General features: G+C 44.9%; 1 protein-coding gene across 1 annotated transcript; it reads left to right on the plus strand.

The window, feature by feature from the left end:
* Positions 1 to 1,451: 1,451 nt before the first annotated feature.
* On the plus strand, positions 1,452 to 24,575 carry DPEP1 (dipeptidase 1). Its single transcript, XM_075280598.1, has 10 exons — positions 1,452 to 1,579; positions 4,667 to 4,793; positions 6,050 to 6,182; positions 10,479 to 10,629; positions 11,855 to 11,924; positions 14,028 to 14,204; positions 20,568 to 20,652; positions 21,281 to 21,356; positions 24,186 to 24,321; positions 24,402 to 24,575. Exons 1-10 carry the CDS (start codon positions 1,452 to 1,454, stop codon positions 24,573 to 24,575), a joined length of 1,257 nt encoding a protein of 418 aa, XP_075136699.1.
* The last annotated feature ends 1,123 nt before the right edge of the window (positions 24,576 to 25,698 follow it).

Consider the following 25,698-nt stretch of genomic DNA (forward strand, 5'->3'; position numbering starts at 1 on the left):
TCAGTCCATCAAGTCCAATCTATAACCCTACAATCCCCTATAGTGTTGATCCAGAGGAAGGCAAGAAAAAAACCGTGAGGCTCATGCCAATTGCCCTATTTCAGGGGAAAAAATTCCTTCTGACTCCAATCTGGCAGTCAATATAAAAACCCTGCATCAACCCCATTTCCTTGGGCAGAGAGCTCTATAGCCTCGCTGTTCTTACTGTGCAGAATTCCCATCTATGTTGCTGTTGAAACTTTCTCTCTTCCGGACACAGTGGATGTCCCCTTGTCAATGTCACTGTCTTAGTAGTAAAAAGATCATTAGAAAGTTCTTTGTACTGTCCCTTCATGTATTTGTACATTATTAGATCTCCCCATAGACGTCTTTTCTCTAAACTGAATAACCCCATGTTTCTTAATCTATCATTGTACTCCAATCCACCCATTCCCCTAATAATTTTGGTTGCCCTTTTTTTTTTGCACTTTTTCAAGTTCACTTATGTCTTTCTTGTATATTGGGGCCCAAAATGGCACACAATATTCTAAGAGAATCTAGACCTCTTTTGATGCATCCCATAATTTTATTTGCCTGGCAGCAGCTGCCTGACACTGGTAATTAAAGGTAAAATTACTGTCCAACAAAATCTCTAAGTCTTTTTCATTGGCAGTCTTACCCAGTAATTTACTATCAAGTACATAATCGTACGTTTTATTTTGTTGACCAAAATACGTGCGTATCACATTGAAACCAATAGGGAAAAAAGCAGCCCATTCATTTCAATGGGGAGCGCTCGTATGCTGGCTCCCATTGAAATGAATGGGATCTGCTTTGTATGCGCTGATTCTGAACGTGTTTTACGTTCAGAATCAGTCCGCGTATACTCAGTGTGAATGCACGCTAAGGTTGATTAAACTGCTTGGCACCCCCAACCATCACTATCAAGAATTGGCTGTAGGGATGCCCCGGACAAAAGATTGCAGCGGGGCCCATAAGACTATAGTTACACCACTGATCCTTTCCTATCACTTTATAAAGGTTATGTTTACAAGTTCAGTAACTTCCATCCACCATGGTAGATAGCATCAATGTCTGTATATCATTAGTGTTCTTGTGTCCCATAATATCTGAGAATTGCTAATATTAATTGATCCCTATTAGGCAAACTTCGTGTACAGCTCTACTGATTTTTTTTTTTCTTTTCTTCCACAATTCACTGTTGGGTATATGACGGTAATTAACCAATGCAACGCTGGCTCCTCCTAGCCAACGAAATCTCTGTTAATTAGTAATTTTTGTATATGACATTGAAGGGAATCTCTTACACCATCTCTAATATTTAACAGATACAGTATATGGGCTAACTAAATACACCAGACAAGGTCCTGAGGACATTAACACCCTCACTGAAGAGCTGAGGATCTGCATCCAAGGAGTCCCCCAAATTAAACAAAAAAAAAAAAAATACTATGCAGACCAAAAACACTATGGCACTGCTAGGGCTATTAACTCTACTGCTCTGTGAGCTTATGACGGTGGTCAACTCAAACAGGATTGAAGCCCTGAGGATAATGGATGGTACACCGGTCATCGATGGGTAAGTGTTGCTATTAAGGTTACAGGTCATACATGGCCAACTTGCATCCCTGAACTTATAATAACATTTTAGCAATAATTTTTCAGAGCTAGAGATTACATTTGAAATAGTATGGTCTTTCGATGTCACAGCATATAATGTCACATGCATGAGAGTCACAGGTGACTGTGCTGTTTGTAGTGTAGTTAGCTGTAGGTTGCAATAACCCCTTGGCCCTGTGCCATCTACTAGGACAGTAGTATAATAAATGGTATATAGTAGTTTCATGGACCTACAGCTTTGCTCAGTAACAGATTCTTATGAGTGTTTGGGCTACACAGTCATAGTGGATTCCATATCTACCCTATCTTCAGATTAACAATAACAAAGTTTATCGATATTACCATGTGTGGTTAAGAAAACCCATATTGGATTATACACCATATATAGTTATGTAAATTTTTATGTATTCGAGAAAATAGAGAATATCTACAAAGAATGCTCAGACGAGAGGAAAATAAAACGGCACCGAGCTTTATATAGTGTAATACCATCTTGGACCAATGCGACTGTATAAAATAGGTAGAGCTCTCACCTTGATCGGTTGTGAAAAATTCGCAACTACCAAATACACATCAGAACCGCTGGTTCTTCTCTGGGTGGTATCAGCTGCAGGGTCCGTATCACCCAGGTGTCAGGAATAGAACAAAAAGACCTAGGATAGACCTCCAAGAGGTCACGAGGCAGAACCGCGTTTCACCCAAGGATGTGCTACTTTTGTCCATGTACAATTGAGAAAGGGGTCTATACCCTGAAACATGTGGTGTGTGTTTGTCACGAATAAAGAAGAATCAGTTGATTGAACATCCTTGGGAGAAGTGTGATCCTTCCTTGTGACTTCCATCCTTAGTCCTTTTGGTTTATCTACAAAGAAATGCATTGGCTCTGGAGGTTTTGACATTTCTTGGTATTTATACCTCATTGATTTCATGGAGAACTAGTTAATGCTTCATTTCACTTACAGTTGTGCTGCAGATAACTTGAAGTCATGTTGTTGGGTTGCCCCATTGATCACAAATGATCATTGCACTGCATGTCTTAGCCATTGCACTCTTTGTAGTCTGGTTATTCTCAGGGGACCAGTGGTATAGCTATTGGGTTAGCTATAGGGATTGCAGCATTCACAGCTGTAACTGTTTCCCCTAAGTTTTGGGGGACGCATATGGGGGTCCCGCTCATCACATACTACATGCTAAAGCTGTTTTAGCAGCATACTGTAGCTGTATTGACAGGTCGCCTTTCACAGAAACCCACTCAGAAGATGGAGGATAAGGATGAGCACCTCTCATCTACTGGTTGCCAAGATTAATGGCTAGTTCACATGTAAATTATGTGTGGCTTATTTTGGTCCTGAAAAAAAAACTTCCTAATTAGGAAGCTTTTTTTTTTTGGACCTTGCCGCGCTTTTAGGAGCTTTTCTTGGAGCTTTTTTTTTTTTTTTTTTTTGTAAAAACAGCTTCAAAAAAAGCCAGGCTGTTTTCCCCTCCCATAAAGTGAATGGGCCGAAAAAAAAGCCTCGCTGTTTTGGTCACTTTTTCTGCAAAAAAAAAGCTTGGCGTTTTCCGCCTCCCATTCACTTCTATTGCTTTCTTCAGGCGGAAAACGCCTGAAGAAAGGTCATGTCACTTCTTTTTTTCTGCTAGCAGAAAAAAAGCTAGCAATCTATTGTAAGGGTCAGTTCACACGTGAACCTACCGCGCGGGTTTTGACACAGAGAGAGACGCGTGGTCAAAACCCACCTGCCACGACCATCGCGGTCGTGGCTTTCCCCTCCTATGTCGGCTCAAGTATGCATAGACCACCATTGTAAAGGTTCGGATTTTGAAGCAAAATCCGCTGTCAAAATCCGCCCCTTTGCCACCGTGTGAACGAGCCCTTAAGGGGCTGATTTTGAAGTGAAATCCGCTGTCAAAATCAGCCTCTTTGCCCCCGTGTGAACTAGCCCTTATTACAGTTTCAGTTCAGAAGACATTGAATGTATATAGATAAGAAGTTGATTCAGTCCTTTAGTTGTCAGATTTTCTTCCTTGGAGTTTGAAGAGCTCAGAGGAACCCCCATGTTCGATGATGTTGCTCCAGGTGCACATGCCTTAGGCTTTCTGCTGCTGGGCATAAATGTTCGGAAATCCATAGAGAACTAAGTTGAAACTCCAATATTGTATACTATTATATAGTTGAAAATTGCTGTTACCATAGTATTGATGCAGTTTACAGTCGGTGTTGCTCAGCTCTTATGTGGTATAATACATGCACCAGCTACCACATGCCGCCCTTCTCCAGGAAAAATTCCCACGGTGCAGGGACATATATATTGTATATACAGTTACATATGAGGCAGACTTTATAGGAGACACACAAGACTTATCAGCTGCCACATGCCAGAGCCCTCATCATGGGAAAGCTTACATTGTTAATAGATAAACTAGATGAAAGACAAACAGACATTTATACCTACAAAACTGTGTAACCATTAATAGTGAGTGATCATTAAAAATCTTTTTCCCATGAGTTAATGGAAATCCACGGTGGATGACTTTGCAGGTTTTAGCCACATCTTGGCAGGAACACGACAAAGTCTGGCCTTGCCCTGAAGAAGCACTCTCACAAAAAGGTTCCATCATCTAACATAATAATAATAATAATAATAATAATAATAATAATAATAATAATAATAATAATAATTAATAATAATAATTTTTATTATTATTATTATTATTATCATCCCTGTTCTGGTCTCAACTTATTCTATGTGAGCTCAACACTGACTGCTTTGCCAAGTGAAGCTGGTGGGCATTGACTTGCACTAGAGCCCCTGCAAGGGAACACAAAGGGACTGTTACAAGTGGACAAGCACTTTATGTACCATACACACTAGTATATGTTTATATTGATCTTCAGATTGGTCTGATAATATAAGTCAATGACAGTTCATGTTTTGCTCTAGTAAGCAGTAAATGATTTAGTCCAGATGTGTCGTTTCATCACAAGGGGTGCTGCTTATTGTTTGTCACCCTCTTATTAATATTAAATCCCATATTTTCTCCATAGGCACAATGATCTGCCCTGGCAGCTACTGAGTAAATTCAATAACCAGCTAAATAAGGCAGATCTTTTCACTCTGAATGATACACATACCAACATCCCCAAACTTATCGAGGGAAGAGTGGGGGGACAGGTGAGTGTGTAGACTTCAACCTGCCAACTATTCATTGGATATCATTGAACAATTTTGTATTATAATGTTACTGAATACGTAATCTAGAACCTTTATACAGCAGCAACAACATCTTAAGGCTAGTTCACACCTGCACTGGGGTTTTTGTTCTTTGGGTCTGCTTGGAGACCCCAAAAAAACGGAACCCCAATACGCTTAAAAGCAGTTATCCTCAGAAACCCGTGGCACCGAACAGTCACACAGTGAACTTAGTTTAAGTAGCAGAAGCCTTCCTCTCTCTGGCAACATCAAGCCTATTGTTTCACAAGATTATACTGGTCACTAAGTACCATGTTTCCATGTTACAGAAATGTAGCTTTTTTGTGGTTGCAGATTTTGCTGTGGGTTTTTAGAGTCAAAACCAGGAGTGGATTGAAAAGAATAAGTGATTCCTATAGATTTCCCATTCCTTCTGTAACCATTGTTGGCTTTGGCTTTAAAAAAAAAAGCTGCAAAAACAGAGCATTTCTGCAGTGTGGGCCTTAAAAGCTGCAGTATAAAGAATGTGGGAAAGGTTGAGCTGCCCTGAATCATTAATGAGACGGAAAATGTATCTCAGACATCCATTTTTCTCAGCTGTCTTGCACCCCGCGGAACCTGTTTTCATGCATTCCCTATAGATTTGTGTATAAAGGTATCCAAAAATAGGAAATGAACAATATATTGACGGTAATGAGAATAGCCCCCATTCACTGACGGTAAAATTAATGCTGGCCGATTGAAAAAAGAAACATGTCACAGCTGGTTTTACGTATTGACTTAAAGGGAACCTGTCACATGGAAAATGCTGTCCAATCTGTAGGCAGCGTGTTATAGATCAGAAGGAGCTGAGCAGATTGATGTATAAGTTTATGGGAAAAGCACCTGTCACTTATCCCCTGAAATCATTGCTCCTTATTAAGACAACCTCCTTGACTTCTCAACCTATCAGTGACTGACAGCTATCTTTTTATGTATAGAGGGAAGGATGTCAATCACCGATATTCCAAAGGATAAATGACAGGTTATTCTGAATCTTTTCCCATAAACCTATATATCAGTCTGATGTGTAGGATTATCCTTTTATAACTTGCTGCCTACACATTGAATGGCATTTTTCATATATAGGTTCCATTTAAAAAGTAGTTTAGGAAGCATTACCCACAGGAGGTGACTATATAATCTTTATTAATCATGTATATTTGGCATGCATTCACCATGTGTATTACTTTACATAGTTCTGGGCAGCCTATGTTCCCTGTGACACTCAAGGTAAAGATGCTGTAAAGAGGACCCTGGAGCAGATAGATGTCATCCATCGAATGTGTGAAAAATATCCAGCAAACTTTCAGTGTGTAGACAGTACAGCAGGTGAGTGCTAATAGGTGGTGGACTACATTAGCTGCACCCACTTTTATGTTGACTTCGCCCATTCTCATTCATTTTTCATGTGCCCCCACACAGTATAATCCTTCTACAGTCACCCGTAAATTATATGTCCCCCTCCATCTCTGCCCCCAGATTCATGTCCCCCTCCATCTCTGCCCCCAGATTCATGTCCCCCTCCATCTCTGCCCCCAGATTCATGTCCCCCTCCATCTCTGCCCCCAGATTCATGTCCCCCTCCATCTCTGCCCCCAGATTCATGTCCCCCTCCATCTCTGTCCCCAGATTCATGTCCCCCTCCATCTCTGTCCCCAGATTCATGTCCCCCTCCATCTCTGTCCCCAGATTCATGTCCCCCTCCATCTCTGTCCCCAGATTCATGTCCCCCTCCATCTCTGCCCCCAGATTCATGTCCCCCTCCATCTCTGCCCCAGATTCATGTCCCCCTCCATCTCTGCCCCCAGATTCATGTCCCCCTCCATCTCTGCCCCCAGATTCATGTCCCCCTCCATCTCTGTCCCCAGATTCATGTCCCCCTCCATCTCTGTCCCCAGATTCATGTCCCCCTCCATCTCTGTCCCCAGATTCATGTCCCCCTCCATCTCTGTCCCCAGATTCATGTCCCCTCCATCTCTGTCCCCAGATTCATGTCCCCCTCCATCTCTGTCCCCAGATTCATGTCCCCCTCCATCTCTGTCCCCAGATTCATGTCCCCCTCCATCTCTGTCCCCAGATTCATGTCCCCCTCCATCTCTGTCCCCAGATTCATGTCCCCCTCCATCTCTGTCCCCAGATTCATGTCCCCCTCCATCTCTGTCCCCAGATTCATGTCCCCCTCCATCTCTGTCCCCAGATTCATGTCCCCCTCCATCTCTGTCCCCAGATTCATGTCCCCCTCCATCTCTGTCCCCAGATTCATGTCCCCCTCCATCTCTGTCCCCAGATTCATGTCCCCCTCCATCTCTGTCCCCAGATTCATGTCCCCCTCCATCTCTGTCCCCAGATTCATGTCCCCCTCCATCTCTGTCCCCAGATTCATGTCCCCCTCCATCTCTGTCCCCAGATTCATGTCCCCCTCCATCTCTGTCCCCAGATTCATGTCCCCCTCCATCTCTGTCCCCAGATTCATGTCCCCCTCCATCTCTGTCCCCAGATTCATGTCCCCCTCCATCTCTGTCCCCAGATTCATGTCCCCCTCCATCTCTGTCCCCAGATTCATGTCCCCCTCCATCTCTGTCCCCAGATTCATGTCCCCCTCCATCTCTGTCCCCAGATTCATGTCCCCCTCCCCCCATCTGCCCCCAGATTCATGTCTCCCTTCCCCCCTCCCCCATCTGCCCCCAGTTTCATAAGCCCCCTTCATTATGTTCCACCTCAATGTTTAACATAAAAAAAACACGTATACTCTCCTTCCAACGCTCCCCCGCCGCTCTCCACACAGTTTCACTAACAGAGTTGTAGGCGCAATGTGACGTCATCACATCGCGCTTACACATCCACTAGCTAGAGCGCCGTGGCAAAGCAAGGAGCTGAGCTGTGACAGCTCCTTGCTTTAGTCGCGTATGTATTCAACTCAGAACTGCGTCCTCCGGACACAGATCTGAGTTGAAATCGGGACATACCTCCCGCTGACCGGAACCGCGGGACAGGACAACAAAATCGTGAATGTCCCGCGGAAATCATGATGGTTAGGAGGTATGGTACACAGTAGGCAGCTGATTCCACAGTGACCTAATGCATGTAGCAGTACAGCAAGGCATAATATTATGGAACAGGCCTCAGGATATTTCTGCCTGAGTGATGGCGGAGGTGGTACTCTCTAGGCAACTGTGGAATCATGTGTGGCATTGCAGCAGGGCATAATATGATGGACCAGGCCACAGAACAGGTCTGGCTGAATAGTGGCAGTTCTGGTACTGGTAGCTGTTTAGGGGTAACAGGCAGCAGCAGCAACATTACAGTAACTGGAAGATGATAAAGGAAGACGGTGACACCGCTGAAAAGTTACTGGCTTCACTTCACACTGTGCTTAGAGATAAGTCACTGAAAGGGGATTTGACTTATCCACCAAAGGAAAGGAATATATAAAACTTTACTTTTATTAGATACTTTAAAACATGTAACCAAATGTTTAAAACATGTCCTACACCATAACCCGCTATGCAACGACAGGTAAGTGTATAAAGAGGAGAGTTAGTAGCACTATCTCTGTTGCGCCCTACATAAACATTATCTCTACCTCCCTCATCCAATACATGATGTGCACCAGAAACCGGAGACCGCTGGGAGTCGAGCGGCGGTCCTGCTAGCAGTCAGAACACCTACCGCTGATTTTTCTTGCACGAAGTGTTATGGAGAGGGTCCGATGTTCAGGACCTAGTAAAAGAGACCCCTGATGAATCACTTTGAGTGAAGAAATGCGTAGGGTCAGATAAAGTAGTTATAGATGTAGCACCCACACGCAGATAATCTGAATAGTGACCAAGCCAGTGGTACCTTTCCTCCTCTGTTGGTGTGGCGTTAGGCCAGTATCCTCGGAGGGGTGGGGGAGCATTCCATTGAGCTTTTTCAGTATTGCTGGTCACGTTCTTATTTAAATCTGTGAGGTTTCTGGTGCACATCGTGTACTGGATGAGGGAGGTAGAGATAATGTTTATGTAGGGCGCAACAGAGATAGCGCTACTAGCTCTCCTCTTTATACACTTACCTGTCGTTGCATAGCGGGTTATGGTGTAGGACATGTTTTAAACATTTGATTACATGTTTTAAAGTATCTAATAAAAGTAAAGTTTTATATATTCCTTTCCTTTGGTGGATAAGTCAAATCCCCTTTCAGTGACTCATGTCAATAGGAATCAATCTATCTAAAGTTACAGTGACTTTGTGCTTAGAGATAAGTTAACCTTTCAAGATTCATGTCGTTTTGGTTTGTGTGACTCAGGACCCAGATTTGTTTTGGGTCAAACCACTATTTGGAGGCATGAAGTGTTTGAAAATCCTCACGGATCCATGCCTGATTCATTTTGATAAAAGTAATTTTTTTTTACGCTCTGTGGAGAGTTTTGTCCTTTTAGGTGTTACACCACTGCCAGTACTGAGATTGGACAAGATAAAACTCCCATTGAAGACTTGGTCAGTGGAAGAAATACCGCCATAGTGGTTGCTATGGGGCACATGACATTAGGGGTTCTGCCTCAGTGCTTTTTTTTAACCTATTAAATAATTCCAGTAGGTAACAGCTGATATCCATTTACCCATCCCTGCTCCTTCCTCTTCCGCTTCACCTTTAGGCCTAGTTCATATCTGCGTTTGGTATTCTGTTTGGGGAGTCCGCATAGGGACCCCCCGAATGGAATACCAAACATATTGACAAGCAGTGAGCTTATGAAAGCACATTGACTCCATAGACTATAACTGGGTCTGTGTGTTTTCTGCGCAGAGACTGCATGGAACATGCGGAGAGAAAAGTAGTTCATGAAGTACTTTTCTCTCCACATGAATCATGCAGAAAACACACGGACCACATTATAGTCTGTGGGATCAGTGTGCTTTCATAAACTCATCATTTTTCAATTGATTCGGTATTACATTTGGGGGGTCCCCATGCGGACTCCCCGAACGAAATACTGAACGCGGATGTGAATCGGGCCTCAGTTATGTTGCAACAATGAACAATGTCTGTGCATCGCCTTGACGTTCAGCATCAACATAAGATGGAGCCAAAGCAGAGGTTCCATGGAAAGGAGCAGGGATGGGTAAGTGAATATCAACCGTTATCTGCTGGAATAAATCACTCTGTGGGTGCCAGTAAAGGGGGCACAGACTATATTGGAGCCAGTAAAGGGGGTCCTTACTGTATGGAGTTTAGTAAATGGGGCACTTACTGCATAATGGTCAATAAAAAGGGTACTTACTGTATGGGGGCCAATAAATAAGATAATTACTGTGTGAAGGCCAATAATGGTGCAATATACTGTTGGGAAGTTAGTAAAGGGATATTAAACTGCGTGAGACCAGAAAAAGGGGCCAGTGAAACAATGAGAGGCAGAATTAGGACAGAATCCAACCCAAAATAAGGGGGTAAATCCCATTGTGTGAATTTTTGACGAACACTAGCTCCAAGGCCCGGTGTCACTACAACCTTTGTACCTTCTGTAGTGACACTCATACTCCTTGCGGACTATTATTTTCTATCACAGATATTTAGGTCATAGGGGCTCTAGGTAATGCCTCTGGCACTTTTATATGCTAATATTCTTGTATGTTGCATTCTTCACTTAGGGATTGCTGAAGCTATTCGGAACAAAAAAGTGGCCAGTTTGATTGGCGTGGAAGGTGGACACTCCATGGACAGCAACTTGGGAGTATTGCGGACCTTTTACCATCTAGGTGTGAGATATATGACATTGACACACAGCTGTAATGTCCCATGGTAAGAACAGCATCTACGTTAGTAATTATACAATATGGCTTTCTTCTGTCAAGGTCCTTTATTTACTGCCAAGAAAGTGAATGTTACAGGGCATCAGATAACCGCAACAGTTTTGGAAATCGCATTTCCGCTGTGTGTATTTTTCTCATATTAATAAAAAGTAACCCCATCATGTCCCTCACATTAACTGCTGTATGCTTCACATAAGGGTTACTAATATGTGAGAGACCTCGAAGTATTACTTAAATATCCTCATGTTTGAGGTTCTTAATTAGTACCTCTATATTTCTTTCATATTAGTAAGCCTTATGTGAGGCACTCAGGGGTTAATATGAGGGACATGACGGGGGCTAATTGTTATTAACGTGATGCACACGGAATTACTAAAACTAAATTAATAACTCCAAATTCCTGATATTAATAGGACTAGAAACCCCAGCAGGTATCTGCATGGGCTTTTTTCTGTTTGTTCTTTTACTTTCACTTAGGGGCTTGCTGGCAGGACTTATCTTCCCTTTGCAGGGATGCACATGGCAGGAATACAGCACTGTAGCAGACACCGTACACTGTACAGTGATGTGCTCTGCCTCCTATGCTTCCTTCACCATACCTCCCAACCTTCAAAGGACAGAAAGTGGGACAGAATGCAGGGCGCTATGCACGCTGCAGCAAATTTAGCTCCAGCCATGTCTACGATGACCCCACTCATTCTCATCCATTTTTTATGCGTGCCCCCACAAAGTATAATACTCCACATTATAATGTTGCCTTCCAATTTCCCCACAGTATGAAGTCCCTCTCCAGGTTCCCCAGTTTAAACTGGGGGCAACTAGAGGAGGTCATTAAACTGGGGCAGCTGGAGAGGGACATTAAACAGTAGGAGTAGCTAAAGGGTGACATTATGACATTAAACTGGGGGCAACTAAGGGGGGGAGGGGGAAGCCCATGTCAAATGTTCACCTTGGGGCCCCGCCATTTCTAGTTACACCACTGTCTTCACTCTTCTCATTGGTGGGCAGAGAAGGTAGCAAAATACTTGCGGGTTCAAGGAATGGCTGTTCTTATTTACCCTCATTTATATGGAACATATTGTATTGTCGACAGCAAAGGTAGTGATAGAGGCAATTACAAGGGCCTTTGTGCCCAAAGACCCCTTGGAAGCCTTGGTACAGATTTTGTGCTGAGACCAAAATATATATGATTATACCTATTTGTTTCTTGACAGGGTGGATAATTGGCTGGTAGATACAGGATCCGACCCACCTAAAAGCAATGGTTTATCAGAGTTTGGAAAGGTAAGAATAAAAGAGGGACAACTGCAGATGGTTTCCATGTAGCCAATTTGTTACTGAGGTTTTCTGACTAGATATAGTGAATCCAATCCACACATTGCAGAAAAATATGCACAGTGGAAACACTGCAATTTCTAAAACCAATCCGCTTTTGAAAATAGCAGCATGTCAATTATACCTACGGAAATGCTGGCGGTTTCCCTATAGGTATAATGGAAGCAGAAAGTCTGCAGAGGAAGCCTCAACGAACTTTCTGTGAAAATCACTGCAGAAAAACTATGATACACAGCCGTCGCAGTTTTTCCTGCAGCAATCTTCTGCTACATGGGGCATAAACCTTAAAGGGGCTCTATCATTGCGAAAAGTCATTTTTAGATAAGCACACCCTTGCATAGCCTTTAGAAAGGCTATTCCACACCTACCTTTTGTATGTAAATCGCCTTGATGGTTTTTGAATGAGCCTGTTTTTATTCATATGCTAATTAGCCCCTTGGTGCACCCCAGAAGTCTCATTGTGTACTCTTCTGCTATTCTTTCCTATGTAGGTGTACAGCACAGGCTGCTGCTGATGACTTCCTGTTTGCACACACAGATAGGAGAGAATAGTAGAGAGGGGTGCTGCTGGGAACTTCCTGTGCTGGCTGGAAGCTAATTAGCATATGAATAAAAACAGAATTATTCAAAAACCACTGAGGCAATTAACATACAAAAGGTGTGTGTGTGTGTGTGTAATAGCCTTTCTAAAATCTAGGCATGTATGTGCTTAGTTAAAAATGACTTTTCCCAATGATGGAGCCCCTTTATTTTCAGTCATACTGGAGGTTTCTACATGACAAACACTATACTTCTTTTTTTTTTTTTTTTTTACAGATATTTGTTGCTTGTACTTGGCTTCATAATTTGTTGAGTGCTGTTGAACACTTCATTTTTCCTTCTCGTTTTAGAACATGCCATCGCCAGTATTATTGCCTAAACCCACATAGAAGAAAGTTCTTTATGATCTCATTTATAATTTTCATAAATAACTTTTTCCATTCCCCTCAATAATCTTGAGAAAGTTGCATTAACTCATTTATTGAGTAACATTTCACAGGGTTGGGGGGGATATCGTCACTCCATAGGGAGAAAACCACTATTTAGGTGTGTGGAGTCTTAAGCCATGGTCTCCACTGTGCAAAGGAACATGGGATGAATATGCAAATCTGACTTCCATGATGTAATTAGGAAGCCAGTGCCTCAAGTATGCACACCAATAGAGGGCGCTCACTGAGAATGTGCAAGTCTATCTTCCATGATGTAATTAGGAAGACAGTCTGAGTCAAGCAAACCAATAGAGGGCGCTCCCTTTAACATCAGTGATATATAGTATGAGACATATCATGGTGAAAATTCATGAGCTCTGATCCTGAAACCAAAGGGATTGTGATGCTTTATCCTTAACATTGTCATAGACTGGGATTGAATGGTCCACCAGGGTACCAGAGGATGCTTGGAAAAGATTTAGTGTTAATGATATAGCATTATTTCCCCTACAATTTGTGCTTCATAATGCAGTATATTATATTTAATATTTACATATTTGTGTCATGATATGCAATTCCTGCTTCTTTATACATATCAGGGATTCCTGCTGTTTTTAGCGCAGCCGTAAGAGTGATGTAAACTTTGAAACTAGAACCATTTATAAACTCAAGGCCAAAACCAGTTTAAGGGGGCGAGTTATGTCCATTAGAGGATTCAATTTATTATTACAGACTTTGTTATATTTACAACAAAACTGGATCCAGATTGAGGATTTTGAGACTATCATCGTAGGTGGAACAATGCCATTATAACTATATGGAAAACGCCAGCATTTCCATAGGTATAATTGACGATGTGTTGCGATTTACAAAAAAAAAACACGTCATTAGTTGATGCGAACAAGATTCAGGTAGAAAAAACACCTGATAGTTTCCCTTAAACGTTCGCCTTCTTAGACATGTATTAGAACAGATGTGCAAGGACATTAGCTTATGTAACTAGGACTTGGGTGTATGTTAGATTACTAGAAGGGCCACGCCTGTTTACTAAATTATTTGACATGTGGATATTTTATTAACACAGAAAGTTATTTTGGAAATGAATCGCCTTGGAATGATTGTGGATTTAGCTCATGTTTCCGAGAAGACGATGAGAGATGCACTAGAAGTCTCTCAGGCCCCTGTCATATTCAGTCACTCATCTGCATTCAAGCTATGCAATAATGCAAGAAATGTGAAAGATGATGTTCTCCAAATTGTGGTGAGTAATAAAGGAACAAAAATCCAATGTGAAAAGAACAGCATTTTCCGTTCACAGAGCTCTGAGAGCTTCATGTTCTCAGGACAAATTGTACTTTGTAATGGTACCATGTAACGTTCTGTACAATATGCTGGGAAGCGATGGAGAAAAAACCCAATCAGCATTGAGTGGAATTAAAGGAAAACTTTATTTTTGCAACTTTATGGGCTTTATTTTTACAGCATTCATTTTGTGGCAAAAATGCCGTTACCTGAATTGTGTGAGTCAGCATGGTTATGGCCATATCAAATTTATATAATTTTTGGTACAATCTAACCGCTAAAAAAAATTCCAAAACTTTGAAAAAAATGCCTTGAAGTAGCCAAATTCTGTCACCTGTAACTATAGTGATTCAGGTCTTTTTATTTATTTATTTATTTATTTATTTATTTATTTATATATATATTTTTTCCCACCATATTTAAAGACCTGACATACACCGTACTATTATGGGCGGATGTCATGAAATGGTTAAAGGGAGTCTACCACAAGCATATTCAATGGACATGTATGCCTATATGATAATTATGTTTTGGGAAATGCTTGCAATTCTCAGACTGCGGGGATATGAAACCTAGAATACCTCCCCTACCCTTAATAACCCGCAAATGAAGACACGGACTAACTTATAACTTTTGCGTGGGTGTAGGTCGGCCACAGCTATTTATTTATAAAACATTCATAGTAAAAACAAAGGGTTGCCATGGCAACCAACTGTAAACATCAACTGTAAACATATGCAGATCAGGTGAGGGGGAGCCCAGCCCCCTTCCGAGGAGGGGCGGGATCACCCCGCCTCCCCTACTTCTTGTGCATAACCGCCACGGAGGTACCCGAGTGGCTACACCGGGTGCCGACCCCCACCCAACAAAAACAGGGCCTGCTCGATACCATCCTGCAAACCGGAGAGAAAGATATCGAGCCTGATATCATTAAGGTGGACACCATCATCCCTCAAAAGGCGACGGTTATCACCCTCAAGTTGCCTATGCCGTATCACCCCCCCCCCGCGGGAACGAATAAAACGGGACATGCGTGCATTGACAGAACGCCTACATCGTTCGGCAGACTCGGGGTCCCTAGAACCATGCCAGCGAGATCTAGGAACAATTTTGGACCATACTAGAACCATCTCCGAGAAAAACCCGGGGATGCGCTCCAAGTCCGACCGCATGACAGCTAACAACTCCGCCATGCGGACGAAAACTAGGTCATTGCCGCCGGCATGGATAACTAGGATAGCCGGGCCGTCCACACTGCGGCTAAACTCCACCGCCTCGGGCAAGATCTGCGACCACCTCATTCCACGAATGCCCCTCCACACCACTTGGATCCGTTGAAATCCGAGGTTGCTCCCACTCGGTCTGCCTTCGGCCCTCTGGGCAGCCCAATAAATATAGGAATGGCCCAACAGCAAAACGACGGGATCACGCTGATCTGAAAAAGAAGGAAAAATTTTATAAGACCAGCTCAGGCCGGATATAACGAGCGTAACACCCGGATTTCCACCGGCCGATCCGCTTCAAGTCCTCCTCAGACAGACCCACGCGAGCAGCCTCCGTCGCCGCGCCTATCCGAAAAGAGTGCGTCCCAAATTCCACCGCTGGCAGACCGATGAAGGACAAGCCCTTTTTTAATAACAACTCGAATTGGCACCTAGTAAACGGGGAATCGTCCTCGTGGGAAAGGAAAGCCAAGGCGGGGGGCCACACTCGACAGAAACGATCCAACATCTGAACTGGGCAAACCGGACCGGAAACCGCTTTGAGCAGAAGCCATTCCCCTTTTCCCAGTACGTCGGTCTTCGACCACCGAACCCGAATCCGAAGCGAGTCTGAAGTCAAAATCACGTCACCGTCCAAAAGGCCACCCGACCTATGCTTTGCTGGGGAAACCAATTCCCCAACGCGTAGCGCGCCGAAAAAGGCGAGACAACACGCCGACGAAAAAAGAACCGCCTCGTAAGGACCGCTGCAAAAAAGGGGGGGAAGAAAAAACCAGGCGAGAGAGGGAGTCGTAGGTAATCGGTCGCCTACTGTCCTTACGCACATGCTCCTTACGCCAACCCCTCAACGCCTGCCGTATACAGAAACATCCCGTGACGTCCTCAACACCCGACAGCTTCAGGAAGAACCCAACCCCAGCAAGACGCCGTTGCGCCACGCCCGCAGATACCCCCGCCCGCCGTAAACTAAGCAGGTAATCTATCGTCAAACTGAGCAAAAAGGAGCGATCATTCCAACGGAATTCCCCTTGTGACAACGCACACCACTCACCCCAGGCCTTACCGTGTCCTCTCTATGTGGCAGGGGCTACCGAAGACTGGATCATGGGCAAGAGCCTATCTCCACCAAATCCCACAAGTGGGATGGGAACTGAACACCCTCCTGTGCAGCCTGCGGACAGGCCTCCCGGAATTCCTGCCAATGAAAACGGGATAAGGCGTCAGCCACACCGTTGTCGACACCTGGCACATGATGGGCCCGAAACCAAATGTTAAGTTCCAGGCACCTCAGCACCAGGCGCCAAAGCAACGAAAGGACTGGAAGAGAGGATGAAGAAAGGTGATTAATGCAATGGACGACCGATAAATTGTCGGTCCAGAAACGAACCCTACGATCCCGAAGCTGGTTCCCCCAGATTTCCACCGCTACGACAATGGGAAACAACTCAAGGAGCGTAAGGTTTCTACACAGACCCACGGACTGCCATGAGTCCGGCCAAGGCTCAGCACACCAATTAGACCCCAGGACCGCCCCGAAACCCAGGCTGCCGGAGGCGTCGGTGAACAAGGAGATATCGAAGTTAGAAACCTCGCCTGTTTGCCAGCAAGTACGACCATTGTAGGAATTCAAAAACGACAACCACGTGGACAAATCCGCCTTCATGGATTTCGTAACCCGAATGCGGTGGGACGGGGAAGTGACTCCTCTAGTCGCCAGGGACAGGCGCCTAGAAAAAACCCTTCCCATAGGCATGATTCGACACGCGAAAACCAGGAGACCTAAAAGGGATTGCAACTGTTTCAATGTAACTTTTTTGACAGCCAGGAAACCCAGCAAAAGATCGCGAAGACGAAGGAGCTTATCCTCCGGCAGGCGAAAAATCATGGCCTCAGTATCGAATTCGATACCAAGGAACGATAAACACGTACAGGGACCCTCCGTCTTATCCTCCGAAAGGGGCACCCCGATTAACTGCATAAGGGAACGAAACGTATAGAGGAGAAATTCGCAACGCCCATCGCCTGGAGGAGCGACAAAAAGAAAGTCATCCAGGTAATGGGTGATGGAAACAGAACCCGTCTCAGAACGAACAACCCATTCCAAAAAGGAGCTGAACAACTCAAAATAATGACATGATATTGAACAACCCATGGGGAGGCAAGTATCATAAAAATACTTACCATCCACCATGCAACCCAGCAAATGATAGCAGTCCGGATGAACGGGAAGAAGACGATTCGATATCGGACTTCGCCATCAACGCCCCTTGGCCCACGCGGCGAACATGGTCCACCGCCCGGTCAAAGGAGACGTATGAGACGGAAGCCTCGTCCTTCGGCATGCCATCATTCACTGAGGAACCTTTTGGGAAGGAAAGATGTTGAATAAGCCGAAATTTACCCGGCTCTTTTTTGGGCACGACGCCGAGCGGGGATACGCGCAAATTGGAAAAAGGGGGGTAATCAAAAGGACCAACCATTCGCCCCAGGGATACCTCCTTGAAAACCTTATCCCTGAGGGCGTCAGGAAAGTCTCTGGCGGATTTCAAATTTTGGGACATAACAGGTTCCCTGGAAAACAAAAAGGGGATGAAAAACCCGAACGAAAAACCAAAACGCAACTGGGCCGCAGCCTGGGCATCAGGGTACCGGATGCATCTTTAGAACGTTCACCGGAGTCCTTGGATTCCGCTGCAGGCTTTGATGAGAGCCTGGAGGCCTTGTTGCACCTGGATGCGGCATGAGAGCCCCCGCAAGAGGAGCACTCATGCTTAAATTTGCAGAGACCGAAGAAACGGCAGTGCCCTTCATTAAAGAGCCAGCACGTTCCCGGTCTCCGCACGGCCACCGCACCGGGGGAGGAAGAAGCCCCCGGTCCGGTGGCCCCAGGCTGAAAGGGCGAAGGCCTCGGAGACATCATCAGCCGGAGCCACACAGTGGTAGCTTGCACAGCCCAGCCAATTTCGGGCTGCAAAGACAAACGCCTCCTGAACTCTTCGTCATAGCGCCACCACGCGGTGCCGCCATGCGACTTGTAAGCACAATAGATCATGTCCATATATGTAAATAACTCTGAACAACGTTCAGGATGGCGCTGGCCCATAATGCAACCCAAAACCGAAAAAGCCTGCAACCAATTGTTAATCGTCTTGGCCACCTGAGGGCGTCGATCAACCGCCCGCTCAGTGGCCACCCGTCTCTCCTTGTCAACCGTGTGCTGATCCACGGACAGGAGAGACCAGATGTCAACATATTGGTTATTAAAAATCTTTGAACGGGTCTCATCATCTACATGGGCCCCTAAGGGGCTAATACCACAATACAATGAATCTTTAAACAAACCCGCAGAAGGAGCATTCCTATCCCCTTTCTGTTTCTGCTTCAACTGCGCTACCAAGGCTTTTAAGGTAGGAAGCATTTCATGTCCACCCCCCAACCCCCAGGCCCCAGAAAAGTTGCACTCCCCACTCGGAGGTACAGCAGGGACTTCAACTGCCGAAACCGAAAGTGGCGCCGTGCTGGCCCGACTGGCCTCACGAGAAGCCCGCTCCTGCGGGGGATCAGGCACCTGCCTCTGTCTATGCTGACGCGATGATCGGGTGGACCCATGGGGACTGGAGGAAGAACTTGAAGACGAAGGGGAACGACGCCGGGGCGAACGGGACCGCTTGGAGCGGCCACTCCGATTCGAGGACCTGGAACGCTTCCTCCCTCTATCGCGCTTCCGCCCACCTTTACGGCGGCTACGCCGGGGGCGATCACTAGAAGAATCTGAAGATGTGGACAAACGAGATCTCTCCCGCTTCCGGGACCTGTGAGAAGAGACACTTCCCACAGACAACTGCTCCATAGCCAGAGGTGACCCATACAGTGGAAGACCGTGGGAGGGAGGAGGGGTAGCAGCCGCATACACAGGAAAGGCCCTGCTGCTGTCCACAGCCTGTGAAGCTGAAGCCTCACAGACACAGTCCAAAGAATCATCCCTTGTAAGGGGCAGAACAGCAGATGGCTGAGGGAGTGCCCGGGTATTAGCAGGGGGCTGTGTGGACGGGGGGGTCAAGACGGAGGCCGGGGGGGCTGCCACTGATTCTTTGGAGCCCATGTCTCCCACGTGTTGCGCTCCCTGAGCTACCGCACAGTGTGAAATGGCCGGCGCCGCTGCGAAACCGGAAGGGGAGTGGCCTAACGCCGGCGGGAGGGGAGGGGGCGTAGGCCGCGCCGCAGGCACCGCCCGCCCCTCGGAACGCTCCCCGCCACGTCTCCTGTAAGAAGGGGAATTACTGGGGCTAAGGCGCTCCGGTGGACGGGAGCGCCTTGCAGTTCGTCGCCGCGACCCGGCATCGTGCTGCCCAGACGGAAGGGGAGGCTCTTCCCTAGCACCCGCTAGCAAGCGGACGAGGAAAGAGTCCCCTTCGCTCCGGATGCCCTCCCGGATAGCTTCCAGGAGGGCGCTCTCACTCGGCCTACCTTCAGACATCCGTAGAGACGACGTGTTCAAAACGATGTGTTCAGCTGATGGTTGCCGGACAAAGAGGAAGAAGGGCGTGGCTACACGAAACTAAGAAGGGATGGGACGATACCAAAAGACATAGAACACGAGGGGGAGACAGACGAAACCACATCTGGAGACAAGGTAACAGGGAAACGCACAAGGAAGGGGAGGAGGAACAGAGGAGTAACATAGAAATAAACTTACCCCGCAGTCAAAGGTTTTCTCCTGCCGTCCGAAACCTGACATGAAATAATAATTCTGGAGCATCAGTTTTTTTCTAACTTTGTGATAAGTTATTCCTCCTAGAAATGTATGACTAAAGTGACAACTGGGTGTTAGTCCTGCTGCCAAATCGGTTCTGACAGTGCAGGGACACATCCCTCAGTGTATGGAAATGGTAACACTCTGATGTCATTTTATTCATTAATGTCTAATAGGAATAACAGAGGGCGTTATGAGAATAGATTCTCTTTAGAACAATGGGAGATAAAATTATAAAATCTATTAACTACTGAGATAGGGGTAGGGGGGGTCAACCTGGGGTTAATTTTTTAGGTAATTCTAAATAACATGAAGTCCCTATGACATCTTTTATTTCTCAAAACAGAAAGCAAAGAAGGGTCTGGTGATGGTGAACTTCTACAACAACTATGTCACATGCGGCAATTCTGCCAATTTATCTGACGTGGCAGGTACGTAGTGTGGATTCACAGATATCCCATTATGTGTATTGTCGCCAACAGCAAGGATAGAAACAACTTAGGGAGCGTTCACACTACCGTCTGTGTCCGTCAGGTAGTGTCCGCTCCTAGTGTCCGTTCAAAATTTGGCACGGACATTAGGAGCGGACACTAGCTGTGTCCGTGACACTTGTAATTCACTTAAATGCTGATCGGGTGCGTTCTTTTGCACTCCGTGCCCTTCCTTCACTGTCCGCATGTAAAGATGTCCGACTTTTCATGCGGACGGAAAAACCCGACATGTAGGTTTTTTTTTTGTCCGCATGAAAAGTCAGACATCTTTACATGCGGACAGTGAAGGAAGGGCACAAAGTGCAAAAGAACGCACCCGATCGCCATTTAAATAAATGACAGGTGTCACGGACATAGCTAGTGTCCGCTCCTAATGTCCGTGCCAGATTTTGAACGGACACTAGGAGCGGACACTACCTGTCGGACACAGACGGTAGTGTGAATGCCCCCTTAGTAATCAGGACCCAAAGTTAAAGGGAATCTCCATTTATATATTTTGTCATCTGTTATGGAGAGAGATACTGTAGCCTTTTTTTTTCTCTGACATACATTTTTCTTCTTTCCATAGATCATTTTGATCACATTAAAAGAATTGCAGGTTATGAGTCCGTTGGATTTGGGGGTGATTATGACGGGGTCCCCAGGTAAGAAAATAAAAATTTACTCAAGCAAATCCTATATGTGAAACCACTCTACATTTCTTCCCTGAGCTTACAGCCACTACTCATGAGAGCTTACAGCCACTACTCATGAGAGCTTACTGTATACCACCTATAGATTATATATAGGTGTCAGTATTACAACAGTATGTAGTAAGAACCCCCAAGAGGAAACCACAATGTTAACTTTATGTGAGGTGCTTGGAGAATAGTCTTGTAAGGGACAATGGGGGAGGTTTATCAAGACTTATCATACACCAGTCTCTTAAAGGGGCTTCTCAGCCCCAAATCGAATTTTTATACTAATGACCTATTCACTGGAAAGGTCTTTAGTATGTGATCTATTAGGGTCAGATCTTCTATCAGATCAGCATACCTCCCAACCGTCCCGATTTCCACGGGACATTCACGATTTCGGCGACATGTCCCACGGTCCCGGTTGGAGGGAGGTATGTCCCGATTTCAACTCAGATCTCCAGAGGACGCAGATCTGAGTTGAACACATATGCGGCTGAAGCAAGGAGCTGTCATAGTTCAGCTCCTTGCTTCTCCGCTGCACGCCGGCTACTGGCTGTGTAGACGCGATATGATGACATCACATCACGTCTACAACTGAGTGCGAGAGAGAGGCGCGGAGAGAGCGGCGGGGGAGCGAGGAGAAGGAAAGTGTAATGTGTACACTGAGGTGGAACGTGAAACTGGGGGCAGATGAAGCAGAGGACAGCATGACATGGGGGGCAGAGATGGAGGGGACATGAATCTGGGGGCAGAGATGTAGGGGACATGAATCTGGGGGCAGAGATGGGGGGACATGAAACTGGGGGCAGATGAAGGGTGTATATGAAACTGGGGGAGAGATAGAGGGGGAACATAATTTACGGGTGACTGTAGGAGGATTATACTGTGTGCGGGCACATGAAAAATTAATGAGAATGGGCGGGGTCAACAAAAAAGTGGGCGGGGCTAAACTTTGCTAGTGTGAACCTAGCCTCTTATTCTCTGTTCGGGGTTTCTGTCCCTGAATACGCTTAAAAAAATACAGAGAGACCTGTGGAAACTGGGCAGACCCCATTAAGTCTATGGGTCTGCAGGTTTCCACGGGTAACCACTTTTTTAAGCAGATTAGGTTTCTGTTTGTTGGGTCCCCAAGTGAACCTCACAAACAGAAACCAGAACTCTTGTGCGAACTTAGGCCTGGTTCACATCTGCTTTTGGTATTCCATTCTGGAAGTCGTTTGGGGACCCCCCCGAACAGTATGCCAAACATTTAAAAAGCGGTTAGCTATGAAAGGACACGGACCCCATAGACTAAAATGGGGTCTGTATATTTTCTGCGCAGTGTCCGCACGAGTCATGTAGAGAGAAGTTCTTCAAGCAGTACTTTTCTCTCCGCATGATTTGTGAGGACACTGCGCAGAAAGCACACGGACCCTATTATAGTACGTGTGCTTTTATAGCTAACCACTTTTTAATGTTTGGTATACTGTTCAGGGGTGTCCCCCAAGCGGACTTCCCAAACGGAATACTGAAAGCAGATGTGAATCGGGCCTTAGTGTTATTTAGTTGTTCTCCTGCTCCTTATTCTCAATCTGACTGCTTCTTTACATAAGATTCATCTGTATTCAGCCTCACTTACAGACCCTTTATGGAGAGGGAAGGAGGGAGTAGGAGGTTGCTGCGGCTGGTTATTTGATTTATTGCCTCATTCTGTGAACTGGTAGCCTCTTATTTACAAGCCTAACAGTGTTATAATAGCACAGTAGAGTAACAGAGTGCAGCAATTATTTGAGTGTCTTTTCTAGCAGCTTCATTCTACCCCTTCCTTTGCAGACGGTAATTCAGCCTAGAAAGTAGAGAAGAAAACATATTTTTTTAATAAAGATATATTAAAAAGTTCCTTCTATTCACCTGAACTATTGATTTATACAAAGTTCTAACTGGGGTATGGAGAGATGTTACTATATGACCACTCGCCCTGTGTCGCTATATAGGCCATGGTACATTTAAAACAAGGCATGTGATACAAAGATGCCAGACTAGAATGAAGGCTAGTGCCAAAACATTCCTCTTCTTATACCCATTAAAGTGGGCATACATATATGAATAAGCAATTTTAATATCCAATGACAATTTCCCAAAAAGGTAAATTCCCATCACACCACATGATAGCTGAGGTAGTGTTAGCGGACATCATTTTGTTTCATGACAAGGCAAAGTCCCAATGACTACATACTATTAATTTTATCTGTACTGTATTAATAGAAGTTTATGACTTTATTATGATCTGGTTTACTATGGGGTGCAGCACATATTCTGATTAATATGAAAGATGGATCAAGCCAACCTTCTACAAGCCTAAGTATTATTGAAAGAATGTATACACATATAGGAAATATATATGAATGTATTCATTTCCCTATCAGGGCGGACCCCATCTGAAGAGGTTCTTAGTGCCATCTTACTGTAATTCTGTGATTTTCATAACTACTTCTGCTACTTTCAGGTGTTCTGTTTCTATATTCTTATACTATGACTCTTTGGTGTTGTCTTATTCTTATGTGTTGTGCGCCTCATGCTTTGTGCATGAAGTACTTCAATATCAGTTTTTCTGGCATATGTTTGCAAACATTCTCTTTTGTAGGTTATATAGTTGTATATAACTGTGCAGCCAGGTTGCTATATACTGTACATGTCCCTTTCAGGTTTAAACCTTGCTTGTTGTGTATACATTCGTTTAAAGCCATTCTAGAAACAGAATTTCTTTAGGGGTCCGTGTGTTCTGTAATGGGATTTGTGCAATCTATTTACTCTCAGGGTACCAAAAGGTCTAGAAGATGTATCAAAGTACCCGGACCTTGTAGCAGAGCTGCTAAGGAGAGGATGGACACAGACAGAGCTTGAGGCAGCTTTGGCCAGTAACCTCCTTCGTGTTTTTAAAGAAGTGGAGGAGGTGAGGCCCCTCTGTTAGCTTTGGGAACTATGGCTCTTTCTTATGAAAGAGAGAATATAACGCTTTTTCTGTCTTTCTAGACAAGTAACAGGATGCATTCATTACAGCCCGTGGATGAGCCCATACATTATGAAGAGATCAAGGGTGACTGCCGCACCAGCTATGGCTACAATATAGAAACCGGATCAGCTGTCCTTCCACATGTTGGCAAAGGGCTTCTTCTTGTGTGTCTTTTTTACGCCTTGTTCCTTTGAATATGAACATCAGTCTCAAAAGCCCTTTAGACCTTTTAGGACACATGTATAAGGCTAGGTTCACATCTGCATTGAAGATTCGGACGCAGATTCCGTCTACAATCGGCAGAGATAAAAGTCTTGCGATGAGGACTTTTCTCTCTGCTGGTTTCAGTAAAAACCAGCGGACTCCAATATAGTCTAAGGGGTACATGGGTAACTGCTTTTTAAGCAGACAGGTGCTCCATCTTTTAGGTCTCTATAGACACAAACAACGAAAACCCAAACGCTAGTGTGAACCTAGTGTCTATCGGCAAAAGGTGCCATGAATACATTTGCATGGGGTGACATTTATTGCTTGTGCCATTAGAAAGTATTATTAAAAAGGGGGCTGGATCTGAGTTGTCCTCTTCTGCCATTTAAGCGAGTTGTGCAGGATTAGAAAATATGGCTGCCTTCTTCTCCTCAGGATGTGACTTCACATTCTCTTGGTCACTTGATAATGCTACAGCTCAGTCCCAATACAATGAACGAGACCGAACTGCAGCATGGCCATATGACTAACAGATGTAATGTCACTTCCTGAGATGAAGAAATCAGGCATGTCTTGTACTCCTGTACAACTCCTTTAATGGAGAAGAAAAAAAAATGCTACAGATGCGTTACCCTTGGGTATACCATGCAGAATGTGCACTGTGGCCCCAGTTTTCTATTATGCCCCAGTAAAAAAACAAAAAAAACACCTTTATGATATGCCATATCAACAGGCCATGCCATAACTATGACGACAATTAGCACCATGAACATATTTGGTTGGGACTCTATAAAATAAATATTTTAATATAAATGGGCTCTGCAATTTATTCCTATTACATTATAACACTAAACACAGTATATGTACTGTAGAGTGGGCCCATGCTTGGTTGGCCTGGCCTGTCTATATTAGCGCCTCTCTTCAGGGCACTTGGTACTGCAGTTTTTACTGCATCTTAGGGTGTGTGTTTGCTCCATCCTGACTTCACTTGTGAGATACTGACGGTGCTTACTTCTGGGTACTGGATAGACAAGCTTTATCATGTACTAAGGCTACAACAGGCCTGAACCGGCAGTAAGCAGCTGTATGTCCTGTCGTCATGGTACGTGT

Source organism: Leptodactylus fuscus, chromosome 7 (assembly GCF_031893055.1).
Source record: "Leptodactylus fuscus isolate aLepFus1 chromosome 7, aLepFus1.hap2, whole genome shotgun sequence".
Taxonomy (NCBI): domain Eukaryota; kingdom Metazoa; phylum Chordata; class Amphibia; order Anura; family Leptodactylidae; genus Leptodactylus; species Leptodactylus fuscus.

Bases quoted from the DNA above. Each gene is read 5' to 3' on its own strand.
- DPEP1 (XM_075280598.1), top strand. From the start codon at position 1,452: ATGCAGACCAAAAACACTATGGCACTGCTAGGGCTATTAACTCTACTG. The intron at 4,794-6,049 runs GTGAGTGTGTAG...TACTTTACATAG, and splicing joins AGGGAAGAGTGGGGGGACAG to TTCTGGGCAGCCTATGTTCC. The intron at 21,357-24,185 runs GTAAGAAAATAA...ATTTACTCTCAG, and splicing joins GATTATGACGGGGTCCCCAG to GGTACCAAAAGGTCTAGAAG.